The sequence below is a fragment of the Protomyctophum bolini genome (genome assembly GCF_963924005.1).
Source record: "Protomyctophum bolini genome assembly, chromosome: 6".
NCBI classification, from domain to species: domain Eukaryota; kingdom Metazoa; phylum Chordata; class Actinopteri; order Myctophiformes; family Myctophidae; genus Protomyctophum; species Protomyctophum bolini.
In genome coordinates, this window is record NC_137867.1 from 8,011,308 (window position 1) to 8,027,120 (window position 15,813).

The 15,813-nt window shown below is 43.8% G+C and overlaps 1 protein-coding gene across 1 annotated transcript in view; it reads left to right on the plus strand.

Annotated features, from left to right (window-relative positions):
- Positions 1 to 15,813, plus strand: part of edil3a (EGF-like repeats and discoidin I-like domains 3a) — a gene marked incomplete at its 3' end in the record, with an annotated part of 226,162 nt that overhangs the window by 90,710 nt on the left and 119,639 nt on the right. Inside the window, exon 3 of the mRNA XM_080767014.1 lies at positions 2,106 to 2,234. Coding sequence (XP_080623140.1) covers positions 2,106 to 2,234 — 129 coding nt within the window. The remainder of the gene's footprint in view (positions 1 to 2,105; positions 2,235 to 15,813) is intronic.

The window sequence follows — 15,813 nt, forward strand, 5'->3', positions numbered from 1 at the left end:
TTTGCATTTTTTTTTTTTTTGCGTTTTCCATTTATTTACTCAAATAAATTATGTTTCACGGCCATCGTTCATCTCGTGCTGCTTGCCTTGATTCCAAGCTTAAAAGGTCTTCATATTAGTAGCTTTTGGGCAGAAACCTTTTAACTTTTTAATGTTGAAAGGTGCGTGGATCCCGATGGATCCTTGAGAGGATTCCGGCTAAATGTGGTAATAAAGCATCAAAATCAGTTCAATTCAATGAAAATGTATTATACAGTACAGTGTCAAATCACAACATGTTGTCTCAAGACACCTTACATGTTGAGCAGAAAACCCATCCTGAGCAAGCAATTTTGTGACAGCGGTACTTATATCCTATTATAATTGAACTACTGTATATATTTTAAAATGTCCGATCTTCATACGAGCTCTTGGAATGCATCGTGTTTGTTAAATTGTTGTGAGCTAGTACATCTGCTATGTATATGACAAGACAACATGTTGAATAATGTTGATTTTCGTTGATTTTTTGTTGTTGAAATCTTCTCTTATGGGGCTCAAGATATTCTCAATTGGGCGTCCGCAGCCCAAATACATAATTAATTCAGGGGTCCTTGACATGACATGTTTCAGAACCACCGTGATTTCAGAACAATGTGCTGCATGTACAATGTGCTGCATGTGGCTTAGACAATGTTTCAAGGAAAGGACAATGGGGAGGACAATGTAAGAAATACTGTACTGTTCTTTAACCCATTCTGACCTGAGATCAGATTCAAACGAGGTCTCCACTGGACACACACTGGTCTGATTAAGCCATTCTGACCTGAGATCAGATTCTAAAAATGTCAGTCGTTCTTCGAACTTTTAAAAAATAGCAGACCTACAAGCTCGTAGCGCGCCACTCGGTGGCGCGCTATGAGCTTGTAGATCTGCTATTTTTAAATAGCTAAAGCATAACATGATGCTAATACCAAAATGGGGTTCCCGTTCAGAATGGGTTAAAAATAACTTGGTATCTTCTGTTTTGGCAAAAGTTGTTCACAATCAAAAGCTATAATTATCCCGACTCAAAGCCAAATTAAGAAGGTTAATTACAATAACCTTCCGGAATAGTATATTCTTTATTTAATTTCCTATCACTTTGTTTTTCCACTTTTCTTTTCCCCTTGAGATTTAGTTGCCATCAGTGGCCAGCACTGAAAACTGTTATTTTTCAGGAAATTAAACAGACAAAATATGAGCAAACATATTGTCACTGTCGGGTGGAAACCTGGTATGTCCGAACAAAACAAAGCAATTAAATAAATAATCTGTGTTCCAATGGGTCCGACTATTTGTTATTATTTAGTCACAGGCAGTGTGACTAAATGTGTGACAGTGGAGGTATAACCTCCTAACCTCTTAACCTAACCTTAATTAACTTTCAAAAGTTTTCAGAAATTCTGAAACTGGGAAATCTACAAGCTAATCTGGTCACATGTGAGCTTGTAGATTGCCTATTTGCTATGCGTTTGTGTGACAGTGACATGCAACAAAGTAGAGCATAAAATAAAGAACAAACGCCAGAAAAAGTTGAACTATGGAGATAAGGTTTCAGCCATGACAGTCAGAGGTTGAAAAGGCTTATAAACCAACATCCATTATTGTATCTCAGCCACATTGCCTTGACTAGCAAGATATTAATGGGATTTGTGTTAATAAAAGCACAGCCCGGTTGGAAGGTGAAATCAGTTCATTTTGCATAGAGCAATTTGAATGTATTGTAGTTTTGAATGACCTTTGCCTATATGAAGTCAGTCTGTCTGTCTGTCTGTCTGTCTGTCTGTCTGTCTGTCTGTCTGTCTGTCTGTCTGTCTGTCTGTCTGTCTGTCTGTCTCTCTCTCTCTCTCTCTCTCTCTCTCTCTCTCTCTCTCTCTCTCTCTCTCACATCTAATGTATGTATGATGCTGCAAAAGGGATTCTTTTTGGCACTCTAGAGGGATTCAATCAATCAGTCAATCAATCAACCTACGAACCAATCAACCAACCAATAATTGCTTGCTTTCGTCAGACGTCTTTGACAGTGCTTTGTGTGTGTGCTTTGTGTGTGTGTGCGTGTGTGTGTGCGTGTGTGTTTGCCTCAGGTCCTTGTCACCCGAACCCGTGTCACAACAGAGGAGTGTGTGAGATCAGTGAAACCTACCGGGGGGACACCTTCATCGGCTACGTCTGCAAATGCCCTCCTGGATTCAGTGGCGTTCACTGTCAACACAGTAAGTCCATGCCATTCTCTATATGTTAATGTCAACACAGTAAGGTCGCATTCTCACCAGAGAGCTTTGCTGCGATTAAAACGAATCCTGCTGCGCATTTTCAGAAAGTGCGCTTCGTTTGGCAGGTGTGAAGGCTCTTTCGAATCCTAATGCGCAACAAAGAACCGCATTTTACTCCGAGCAAAAACGGGGGTTTCGCTTCGCTTCCAATCGCGCTTGACTACGATTCGGTGCAGGTGTGAATGCAATCCGCAGCAAATACAGGAAATGAAGCAAACATACGTCAGGCGGGTGAGGAGCTGAACACAGTTGGAGACGGAGAAGGCATATTTTACGCAGCGCAAAGATGTCCCGTTACCGTGGATAGACGTGGTCGAATGAGGAGAGTGGAGACTGAAGCCCTGATCGAAATGAGGACGAGTACATTAATCAATTGCTTAAGAAAACACAAACACTGCAGTGCAGTGTAATAGTATTATAGCCTACAGAATATTCTGTCTGTCTGTGCGTGCCGTAAACATGGAGTGCTGTCACTGCGTGGGGACTAGTGGGGAGTAGGAACTTTCATCTCGATAAACTTGTAAACATTTTGCGCTGCTGTCTGTTATATCAGTGCGCTCAGCGCTGTGCCTCCATGCCCAAAAGAACAGTGCGTGCGTGGCTGCGTGCTTATAGTGAGAGAGCGAGAGAGGGGGGGGCAGTCCCAGACCGTCGGCACGACACATAATGCACAATTATCACCATAGATTTATCATTTCACTGTGTAGGCTAGTTTATGAATGTAACACATTGATAAAGGTCCCCCCTGCTGCGTTTCCAATTGCTGCGGATCATGACAGTGTGAAGGCAAACCGTAGCCAATTAAATATGCAAGAATCCCATTTCTCCTCCCATACGCATTCGAGTCTACCGAAGTATTAGGTGAGAATGCGACCTAAGTCTCCATGCCAGTCTCTATATGTTAATGTCAACACAGTAAGTCTCCATGCCATTCTCTATATGTTAATGTCAACACAGTAAGTCTCCATGCCAGTCTCTATGTTAATGCAGCCTCACTTGGTTCCCAACCAGTGGTCCCTGTGGTCCCAGGTGGTCCCCAGCTAAATGATGGAGAGTTGGTAACCAAACGGACCCTTATAGATCTTTAAGTCTTTGAGAGTGTAAAATGAAACCAAACGGACCCTTACGGGTGCATTTGGTTTCATTTTATAGTCTCAAAGAGTTCAATTATTCTTAAACATCCGCGTTACTTCATTTACAAAAAGTCCCACAATTAGAGCATGTAAAGTAATTGTTATTTTGATCAGTGTTTGCCTGTCATGTCTCCTATGGTATCACATCAATACAGCGTGGGGATTGTGGACCAAATCGAATCCAACGATACCAAGATATTCTATAGGATTTGGGTCCAAAAGGCTAAATCCGAAAACCACTGCTCTAAAGGAACAGCCACACACTGTAAGAATACAATGTCTATCTATAAAGGGTAAATAAAATGGTAAACGGTGCATTTATATAGCGCTTTTATTCAAAGCACCTTACATAGATTGTGCATTACATTCACCCATTATCACATGCACATGCACACATTCACACATTCATAAACGGACAAGGCACCAGCCTGCACATCGGGGGGGGGGGGGGGGGGGGGGGGATTAGCCCTTCACTAAATCCCACCCCAAAAAGCGAATGGCCAATGCCAATCCCAATAGCTTAGCAACGGTTGCTATGCAGGGCAAGCTTTCTTCGCTGCTATAACGTGCCTATTGGACAAGGATGGGTTGGGGAGGGACCTGGTGAAGGGCTAATTAGGGGTCCAGAGTCTTGCTCAAGGACACTTTGACACTAACCCTGGGGGAGCCCGGGATCGAACTCACGCCCATCTACTGGCCTGCTCTACCCCTGATCCACTGTCTGTCTCCTATAGTGTACCTTCCTACCTATACGGTACCTACAGTTCTACCTGATACATGTGGGAGTGGTGGGTGCTCACTGTCCTAATACAATAGCATGTTGTGGATAGTCTTTATACAGAGATGAAAATAAATGCAAAGTACTGTTTACTGTACGTGCAAGACACAGAAAGAAACACTGCCTTCATGAAACAATAAGAACAGCACAAAGCGGTCGGGCGGAAAACTCACAGACATTGTGAAAATAGCAGATCTACAAGCTGACAAAACATAAAAGTGTTCTCATCTTGTAGATCGAGTATTTTATTATTATTTTTGATGGTTTTTAAAATAAATAAAGGGGAACCAGTTTCATACTTACAAGGTTTCCCCTCGACAGCTGTGATATGCATATAACATACTCAAGAGAAATGGCATTTGTTCCTTCAGTGCATTGTATATTCTTTCCCAGAAACATCCCGCAATGTTGTATATAGCTGTGCAGACATTTCCACATTGGCACACAGGCTTGTAAAACAGCACTCGAGTTATGTATTTGTTATAAATGACACGTCTTTGCCGAGCAGTGAGGCCGAGCATGCAGCCCAGACTATATTTCTATACATTTAAAAAAAAAGCATTGAAGTATTATTTGTGCGAAAACAATCTGTTTATATATGCAGCCACGCCGCCCGCCGCCGTTCTCGGCAGCTTCAAAGACGCGTCCGCGGAGAAAAGGGGAGAGACACTGCATGTCGTGATTCATTTATTTATTTATTTATTTTGTTATATGACCGTGACAATAACTTAACAGGATCTCTATGTCAGGGAGTTGAAGGCGGGTCGCTGCATCTGTTTATACAACAACAACAACAACAACAACAACAAACGACAACAAGCAGTCCCTTGTGTACATTTCAGAGGAGATTCAAGGTTTTTTCCTGCCAAACATAAAAATATTCATGTCATGTCCTTGACTCCTCAACCATTTGGAACAGATCTCAGGATATGGAAATTAGACCATTATAACTGTTGCTTTCCAACGTGGCGTCTGCACATCCCCCACCCCAAAGTTCACAGGGGGGGGGGGGGGGGGAGGGTATCTTTATGGTAGCCGGTGAGAACGGAAATAAAACAACTTTAATTTTAGTTTTTAATGCGACCCGCTGTGACATTGCAGATCGTGTATATATCCATTAAGTGGTAGTGCTTGTTGCGTTTTGAAAAAACATCCCTGAGCCATGGGAGGGATGATATTTGGGGCAGTGCACCCCTGTTGTGGTTCCCCCTAAAACTGTGTTTGGGCGGAGTGTTGATTGAAGCCATGCAGGCTGGATGGCACGTATTACACCCGCCTTCTAATGAGAGTGCAAAAAATATCTCTCGGAATCGACTTCACTAAATAAATAACGGCAACCTTCCCCGTGTTTCTTCACCGATCCAGAAGAATACAGTTTTGCTGCAGCCACTGCTACAGAGCTGATCATGAGGTATATATATACAGTATATATCATCCCTTCTTCTCTGGAATCCTGCCTCAGAGCAGACCAGAGGTAGAATGTCATCGCTAGGGACACATGCATCAAGAGCTGGGCATGGCAATGAAGGACCAGGAAGTCTGGCATGGCATTGTGATGATGATTGAAGCCACGTTTATGCTCCGCATATAGTGCCATGGGCAGTGTGCACCCAAGGACAGCAGCCCTACAAGCTCACAACGCATCGCGGATGTGATGCGTTGTGAGCTTGTAGTTCTGCTATTCTCGGCTCCTATAGGTCAGCTGCAGAAGGACTATATGGCTGAGGCTTTAGCCTCCAAAACACAGCATAAGTATAAGTTCTCACAGGTATATAGGACTCCTATTTAACGGAGGGGGGATATTGAATGCATTATAGTGGAAAAGAAAACTGCCTGGAGAGAGACCGGTGGAGATGAGAGACAGGCAAGACAGACGGTGACATGTACTTATAAACAAAGCCGGTTTACCCTCATTTTTAGAATACCAAAAACACGGTCGCCCCGCGTGCAAATCCAGGTCGACCTCGGAGTGGTCTCTCTATACGTTGTATTCCTAAACGTAATCTCACTAAACCTTAAAGATATATTATGTTGTGATCCAAAGTCCAGGTGTATAACTCAGGTCCGTTTGACTAAGAACTGAGGGTTCAAGTGGTTGTTATTATTATTATTATGTGTGAGGAGAGGACATCTCGCCACCCTTTCTTGCCTCTATAGTAATGTCAGCTCCTGCCGGCCTGTTGATCGCCATGTTGCTTTTTTAGCGTTGTGTCCAGTTCCTTCCCACTGAGCATGCATTGTGTATGTTCTAATCTATAGGACACGTTCAGACTGTTATCTATGTTTGACCAGTCACTGCTTGCCCTCTACAGCTTCATATAGTCTTTGAAACTACAAAAGAACACCTACATGTTCCGATATCACACGTTTGGCACTTACAATAGCAAATGACACCATGACCATCCGTCACTTCAGACATTATGCCATCTGGACGAAGCACTTTGAGTTGATTCTGTCCATTCAGTCATTGCTGCACTGATACGCTATACATACGGTTATTACGTATAGTGGTGACTTTATGTATTGTCTTCTTGCTGTGTGCTGTTTTGTGCTCTAATTATGGTTATGGGTTCTTCTGTTGGAACAGACTGTGAAGATGAATATCCCCTTACCCGTCGTGGCCGCAGGGGGTACTTGCGCCCTGGGTGCGTTTTCGCATTTTTAATTCACTAATAAATTCATTATTAATGTATAATTTGTTAAATTGGAAAAAGGGCTTCGTTAAGACCTCCATATTATTATGGTCAATGGCTGTGTGAAAAGTGAGAGCGATCGGTGCAGGCGGTGAGGAGATACGGCGGTGTTTCTGACAGACAAACAGATCAGACAATTCAGACAGACATTCATTGACAGAATTACATTATGATATGATGATGATGATTATTATTATAATCAGAGTCTAAAATATTAGATGGCCCAAAGAGCAGGATCAACGTGAAGACACAGACTCAACCGCTGATGGTGTCTGTCTGCTGGTTGATGCATGGTTGTTCTGGAGTCTTTCCCATCTGAGGTTAAACAGAGCTATTTCACCCCCATTTGGATTCTTCCCTCTGCGTTATCGGCAGAGCGTAAAATAATGCGAGGACGCTGAGTGAGTGGCCGTATCCCGGGCTTTATCTGACTCGGCTGACTTCATTACATTAGGGAGCCGTTGGATTGTCGAATGAGCAATTGGTTTGCGTGAATGCCATAATTCAGTTATTGTCTGGGCTCATATTATAAGCCCCCTCTGGGGTGCAGAGAAAATGATTTGATATGGTCTGAATGTGCATTAATCGAGGGGTTATTATTCGACAGAGAGAGAGAGAGAGAGAGAGAGAGAGAGCTTTCTGTATCAGAAAACGTTAATAAACAAATTGTAGCGTATGCATAATTCCTGCAATTAAATGATAAAGGGTACACAAATAAGTGTTTCCTAGGATGACAGCGGGGCTGGCTACAGTGTCCATATCGTCGCTGGCGTTACACACCGTTATCTCCATATTTCAACATTCTATGCGTCTTTTTTCACCCCCCCATAAATGAATGCCCTACTTCATCATACAAGAGTGTCACACAGCAGTATAGTGACGAAGCAGATCTACAAGCTCACGACGCGTCATGCCACGTGTTGCGAGCTTGTAAATCTGCTATTTTTTACTATATAATCATTAAAAAAAAAAAAAACTGTTTTGGACCTACTAGGTTTCCACCCAACACAATGGTTGCATAATTTGCGTTGTGCTTTAAAGAGTCCTCGATGAAACATGGGAAACTGAGCATCATTTTGACTGAGAGTTTCTGCAAAACATCTCCCGCCCCCGTATCTCTCTCTCTCTCACGCGCGCGCGTGCACACGCACACGCACACGCACACGCACACGCACACGCACACACACACACACACACACACACACACACGCACGCACACACGCACACACACACACACACACACACACACACGTTGCCTTGTCAGTGCAATGCGAGCTACTTGTCAAATGAAGCGTCTTACTCTTCAAGGGTCAAGTTTTAAAATGAAATTGACACTTGGTACTAAGTGTCGATGCATTCAGAAGAACATTCTAGCATATTAAAGTGAAAGCTGAATCCTATATGCAGAATACTATATCTCGTCAATTTAAGTGAGTGAGTGAGTGAGTGAGTGAGTGAGTGAGTGAGTGAGTGAGTGAGTGTGTGAGTTGACTTCATACGTGCGTATATGACCGAGGACCCGAGGGAGTGATCTGCTCAGCGGGAAGTCAATGGAAGTCAATGTCCAGAACTATTATCGATGGAAATCTCCATACCTGTGTCTGTGTTATGCACACCGGAGCTTTGGTTCCTCGCATGCCAGCCCCAGTATTATATGATGTGTGTGTGTGTGTGTGTGTGTGTGTGTGTGTATATGCACCTTAGAGTATATATGAATAGAGAAGACACCCGAGTTCTCCTTCCATCCACTTGCATTAAGTTGCTCAAAAGCGCATGAGGGTGATTTCACTCCTCCTTCCGGGTATATAGGAACAGAGTGCATTCTGGGATGGATTGCAATAGTGAGTGCATGCCCCAAACACATGAGCGCGCTGCCGTTGAACGCGCACGAGCGTGCGTCCGTCGTGAACGTGCACAGTGATAGTCAACGGACCAGCGCGTTCATGTGTTTGGGGCCCAGGCTGCAATACCTTCATTCGGCCACTATATGTCCATTTCGCCTTAGTGTTTCCTCTGGGTGCCTTCTCTATTCATATATACTCTAAGATATGCACGCACGTGGCACGCGCATCTGACCCTGTTGTGTTCACAGTTGATCTCAAACTAGTGTGTGTGGGTGTGTGTGTGTGTGTGTGTGTGTGTGTGTGTGTGTGTGTGTGTGTGTGTGTGTGTGTGTGCGTGTGTGCGCGCGTGTGTGTGTTATTGCCGATGGTAGCGCTGCAGGCCTCACAAAGTGAGTCATTATTCAAATAAGGTCCCTCTGTCGCGGCAGTGACAAGGGGACAGGCCAGCTAGTATTGGGAAAGTGGCCAATTATTGTAATGAACTGTCATAGGGGGAAAATTGGGAGTGATTTGGCCCTGGTGCAGCTGCGAGGTGACGCAGGGACACATTATTTCACGGGTGGAATGTTCCCAATTTAACCAAGGACAAAGTAGATAGGAGCATTATGGGATGTTTCTCTCAGCTGTTTGCTTCATCTCGGGCCAACGGTCCCCCCCCTCCACCCACCCGTGTGAATTAGCCAGTCGTGTAATGTTCTATTGACGTGAATATTACAGCAGTAGTTTCCCCCAAAAACAATGGGTCGGACCCATTCATAATTTGGCGCTTGAAGTTCCATTTCGGAAAACTGCAAAAGTATTTCAAAGTGATATAATCTCAAGCGTGCATTTCCACTGTATGGTGGATTTGTGAATTGAGTTTCTCTGTGAAAGTATATGAAGGGATAGGGAGGATCCAACGTTTTATCACTTAGGTTTTAAAAGTTAAACATCTAAAAGGCGACAACACATTTCGTAGTCAAACGTTCAGGCCTGTACGTGTGTCACAGTAAGCTGATGTTCTTTTAAAAGTAAGTAAGCTGAACATAACATATCAAAGTTTGAATGGAGTGTCTAAGTGAAAGTGTGTAGGAGTGGTTAGGTGCCAACGTTTTGAAGAGACGAAGAGTTAAAAGATATCTACAGTATGGTTGGCTCGCTGCTGCTGCTGCAGAGAGCCAACAATAACTAGTGAAAATAGCTGCAATTTTTACTCTTAAAACTCATTTACTGCCAGAGTAAATTAGTAAGTTCCCAGGGGGTTTCTACTAACCTCTCAAGACCCACAGAATACTTTGCTCTGTGTGACGGTCGATCACCAAGTGTCTGAGGAGACAGAGGAGAGTCTCTGCCCTTTATAATAATAATAATAATAATACATTTTATTTATAAGGCGCCTTTCAGGGCACTCAAGGTTGCCGTACAGGTTAAAAACAGTACAAAACACAGTTAAAAGCAGAACAAAACACAGCTTGCAGCGGAAGACACAGGTCATGCAGAGTCATAGGCCTGCCTAAACAGGTGGGTTTTGAGGTGAGTTTGGAAAATGGTGATAGAGGGGGATAAGAGGGGGAAAGTGCGTCACCGCCACGCTCCGTTCCTTAGTTATTGGCAGTTGAATATAGCTTGTTTTCGGCAAAAACACAGGGGAAAAAAAACAAGAAAGCGAGAGAGGAAAGTATGGCATAATATAATTTCTGGGTGTACTCTTCTTTGGACGTCCTATAGGATCTCTCAGGTTGGCGAAGAGCGCCCTCTATCGCAAACACTTAACACACCAACATGCTTGTACTTGTACTGTACTGGGGAGACACTACGGTATTACGTTTATATTGTTGGGTCTCAGCTGAAACATTTTACTGTAGATACAGTCAGGGGTGAAAGTGGCTTTCAGGTCTTGCAGAAGCTCCCCAGAAATTAGCGTCTGCCAGATTTTGGGGGGGCAACCCCCCCCCCCCCCCCCCCCCCCCCAATACCCCTTAAATGCATAGAAAACTGCATTTTGGCACAGTATAACACAATACAAACACAACAGGTCTTACAAATTATTAGTCCAAATGTGTTCTGAAGATATCAGATGTCCGATAACTATTTTCCCCGTCAAAGCAAATAAAAATAAATAAAAATAAGCACACATTAAAACGGTTTAAGTGCCAGGGACGTTATCCCGTCTTATGGACGTCTTTGCAATGGGTGCCACGGGCGTTAAGACGTCCTCCCTTGGGATTTATTTATTTATTTATTTTATTATTATTATTATTATATATTTTTTTTTCAACCATATTTTGAAAATCCCTCTAATCTGGTGTACAGGTGATGCCATGCACATTACATGCATAATATAATTACAAATTATTTATTTCTTTATAACGGCCGAATTGGCACTCAGAGCCTAAACTGGTGACCACCAGGTGGCGCTGAAGGAGTTTTAAACGGCTTTGTACTGTTTACTTACAATGAATTACTGTTTTTGGAAACCAAAAGATGCTGAGAATGGAGCAGAACATACTGTAGGCTACATTTCTTGGGGGACCTTGACGGCAAAGTACTAATTTATAGTACGCCAAAATCTTTTGGATTGCAGTGACCCCACATTGTTTCTCCAGGAACAATATGTCTAGTTATTATTATTATTGTTATTACTACCTGTGCTTGCTACTGGATCTGCTCCTGCTGTCAGTACTTCTTGCAGGGTCTGGGTCTCTGCTGGCTTATTATCCAGGCTAGGTCTCTGCCTCCTCCCCATCTGTCTCACTCTCATTACTCCATCTGTCTCACTCTTATTATCCAGGCTAGGTCTCTGCCTATCCTCCCCATCTGTCTCACTCTCAGTCTCAAGCAACTCTACATGGTCTCAATTTGCTCTGTATCTTCATCCCCTGGCGTTGTTTTTCTAACTTCTAACTACATTATCAGCTTCTATCTTTTCTCCTAAACAGTTGAGCTATTGTTCTGTTATTTCCCATTTTGCTGAAATTATTTGTTTAATCGCATTCTTCTGAGTGGCTCCTCATTCAACAAAAGTTGCCGGCGTTAGTTTCATGTGCTTTTAAAAAGAAAAAATTCTGAACCAATCAGAACTAAGTATTTCGCTGTGTCTGTCTGTCAGCCAACCAGAAACTGTTTTGAACGCTTGAGGAATTAAATTTGCCTACTATAGAGCGCCGCAGTCCCGCCCCCTCTCAGAAAAACGAGTGGCCCAGGAAATGAAACCCCAGTGCATTCTCCCATCGGCACTTCTAATATAATTTATTTAAAGACGGTTACGCCGCGGACAAAGCCAACTCGGATCGTGACAAATCATGACAATGAACACAATGTTTTGGGCCGATCAAATCATTAGAAAGAAGAAAAGAAAGTCAGGAGACAACACTATTTGTTTTGTTTTTCGTCTTATAAATTATTTGATCGGCCCAAAACATTGTGTTCATTGTCATGATTTGTCACGATCCGAGTTGGCTTTGTCCGCGGCGTAACCGTCTTTAAATAAATTATATTAGAAGTGCCGATGGGAGAATGCATTGGGGTTTAATTTCCTGGGCCACTCGTTTTTCTGAGAGGGGGCGGGACTGCGGCGCTCTATATCCGGCCATAGTAAGTAAGTAGCCTTGCCGAGCCATGAGGCTCATATAGGGCAGGAGCCTATCCCCTGTTTCTGTAGTGTGATGCAGCTTGATGTACAGTACAAGTACACCCCCTGGACATGACGCTATAGTATGTCGCAGGGACTTACCCCCAATCCAACCCTTGATGCTGAGTGTCAAGCAGGGAGGCACTGGGTCCCATTTTTAGAGTCTTTGGTATGACCCGGCCAGTTATTGAACCCCAACCTCCCGGTCTCAGGGCGGACACTCTAACCACAAGGCCACTGAGCTGGTCATATATCCGGTCATATGCACGCATATCTTAGGGAGTCTGAACGTCCGTTTCCGTATCCGCTCTATACCGGGTTTTTCAACCAGCAAAGTGAACTGGTACTCCCGGCACACAAGTCATGCGAGCCGAAGGGAGAAACACTTCTCGTCTCTCCAGTCCGTGCGTTATAGAGCACCGAAGTCCTGACGTATAACTCGCTCATCCCTTCGATTCCCCTGGTTCACGGAAGTAATTTCTCTATATGTAGAATAACATGGGGTGATTTTAATATCGTCTACTATAAGCGTTGTGGTCCAAAAATAAACAAGTTGTCTCGGCTGTTATTGTCTGGGAGGTGTCTCTGTATCGTTTGCAACAGTCAGTCACTCATGACACAGTCTGCTTCTAGCGGAAATGTAACTAATTCAGTAGCAGTAACATTCAGCGTTTTCTCTCAGTCCGTTTATTCTTCGTATCCATATGAGTGAAGCGGCCGGGGGTTTATTTTTCAAACACAGTTCTTATATGAGGCGATCTAAAATCCCCTCGTGGGTATTATAATGCAAATAAAAAGTACATGAACCTGTGGATTTGCGCCCTCTACCGATATTGACGTCAGACTTCGATCGCTTCGCCGACTGACATAAACACACCGCTACGATTCAGAAGCACTTCATTCAGAAAACTCAACTAATAACACTCGTGTGTGTTAAAGGAGAATTCCATGCTAGAATGCTTTCTTACCTTTCTTTGTAGTTGTTAAGTCCCCACCAAAGAGGTCCAGGTGTTTTTTTTGTGCAAAAACTCCTTTTTGGCTATTTTCCCTACCGTATGCCCTCAATGAATTGCATTGCATTGAATGGGAATTGAATGGGGCTATGGGGTGTTATGCTAGTTTGCTTATTTCCATCGAAAGAAGTAGTAAAGTGTCCCGCTGGGATATTATTTACATTATGAAGAGAGGATATATACAAAGAAATTATCATTTTTAGCGATGGAAACAAGCGAATTAGCACAACACCCCATAGCCCCATTCAATTCCCATTCAATTCAATGCAATTCATGTAGGGCTTATGGTAGGGGAAACAGCCAATAAGGAGCTTTTGCACAAAATAACACCTGGACCTCTTTGGTGGGGACGTAACAACTACAAAGAAAGGTAAGAAAGCCTTTTAGTATGGAATTCTCCTTTAATCTGCCCGATTCTGACGTTAGTATATAATGTTTTGATTGTTTTCCTCTTGGACATGCGTTTTTGTGGGCGCAGTGGCAGGTTATTTAATGTAGTATTTCGATAGCTCCGGTGCGCTCCCGGGGGCGTCAGGTCTTACCGGGTCAGAGCTCCGGAACCGTCCCCGGACCACTTTCACCCCTGGTTATACAGTATGATTTATGAAACGCTATATAGAATGTTTTTGGTCTTCACAGCATGTCTCGTTCCTGGCAAAATTGTTATATGCATCGCTGGTCACACGTTCTGTTACAGTCCCATCATTATTCTCAATTAGGGCTCAATTATACAGATTTCCAGCTGATAGTGTGACATGTGTCACGTTTGTGTGTGTGTGTTCTAATGGGGGAGGGGGAGTCAATGTAACTAACATAGGGGGTCGTCAGAGTTACTACAGATGCCAACAAATATATATCCCTCCTATATACAGGTTTAATGTTTGTTTTTAGTTCAATGTTTGTTTTAAAAACGCCATTAACTATAAAGATAAGTTAGTGTTTGTTTTGTCACCGTTTGTTTTACGTCACCGTTACTGTACATCACCTAGTCATAGCAACATGAGTTAGACTTAGTGGCTCACTTCACACGGGTGTGATTTATTTTATGTTGTACATGAATCACCCTGAACCCTCGCGTCCTTATTCTGGGGGGTAACATAAAAGCAGATATACAAGCTCACACAACGGCCTCGCACTGCAACACATAAGGCTATTGAATAGTTGGTGCAGAGGGGAGAAATCAAAAGAGCAGAGCAAGTACAGAGCCAAAGATCAGGTTTACCAGGCAGTAAGACGCCATGAGGGCAAGGAGTGACCTCGCCCTAAAGGGCTAATTAGCGACTGTGGCGACTTTGGTAGAGCAGGTCGTCCAATGATCCATGGCGGGTCGGCGGTTCGAATCCCTGTTTTGAGAACTCGTTTTCGCCGGCTGCCGCGAGGGGCTGCGCTAATGACTTTGGGGCTGGCCCGTCTAGAGTCCAGCCAGAGCGAGGTCAAGAATGGAGAGAATGGACAGGTATCAGTCAAAAGGGAGACATCTCGGAGGAAAGGACGGGTGGGGGGGGGATCAACACATGGAATGTCAGAACAGGTCAGCTCCGTAAGATCTAGGTGATGATCCAGTCTTCTCCATGTATGGCTATCCAGGGTTTGATGAGGTCAGTGTCGTGATCTTCATATATGGAGACGGCCGTATGGAGCGTGTCACGAGGCGTGATGGACTGACGGCCATATATGGAGCGTGTCACGAAGCGTAATGGACGGACTGACTGTTTTTGCAGGTTTTCATAGTAATCTGCGACCTACAGTCGCAACTAAGGACTGAGGGTTAAAATGGAACGTACACGTTAACATGCATCCAACATATCAATGGAAAAGATAATGCCTGAACTGAACAAACAAACAAAAACAGCGTTATTTTACATGACACTGAGGACAGTTATAGTGGGGATCCCTGCTCCATCTCTCTCACTGCTAAATGTACTGTGTGTGTGTGTGTGTGTGTGTGTGTGTGTGTGTGTGTGTGTGTGTGTGTGTGTGTGTGTGTGTGTGTGTGCGTGTGTGTGTGTGTGTGTGTGTGTGTGTGTGTGTGTGTGTGTGTGCGTGTGCGTGTGTGTGTGTGTGTGTGTGTGTGTGTGTGTGTGTGTGACGTGTGCGTGTGCGTGTGCGCGTGCACGGGCGTGTCATCGCATGTGAAGCGGCGAGGATCCGTTGCTGCTGTTGGTTAGTTCACCTGATTTCTGTTATCAACAGACAGAGCCACATCCATCCTGGCTGCAGGCTCACTCTTGTTGAAGTCCTTCAATTAGGGGAGGCAGTAGAAGTGCTTCGGTTTTGTCCCGTTATTGTGCCTCTAAGTTACTTAACGCCAGCGCCCCCATTCATCCTCGTTGTTTTTCCGTCTTTCTCCTCCTGAATAAAATGAGCCATCATCACCGAGCACTTATCTCTTTTTTTTTTTACAGGTTTTGGATGCACTATAATACGCAGAGTCAGTAATGTTTAGTT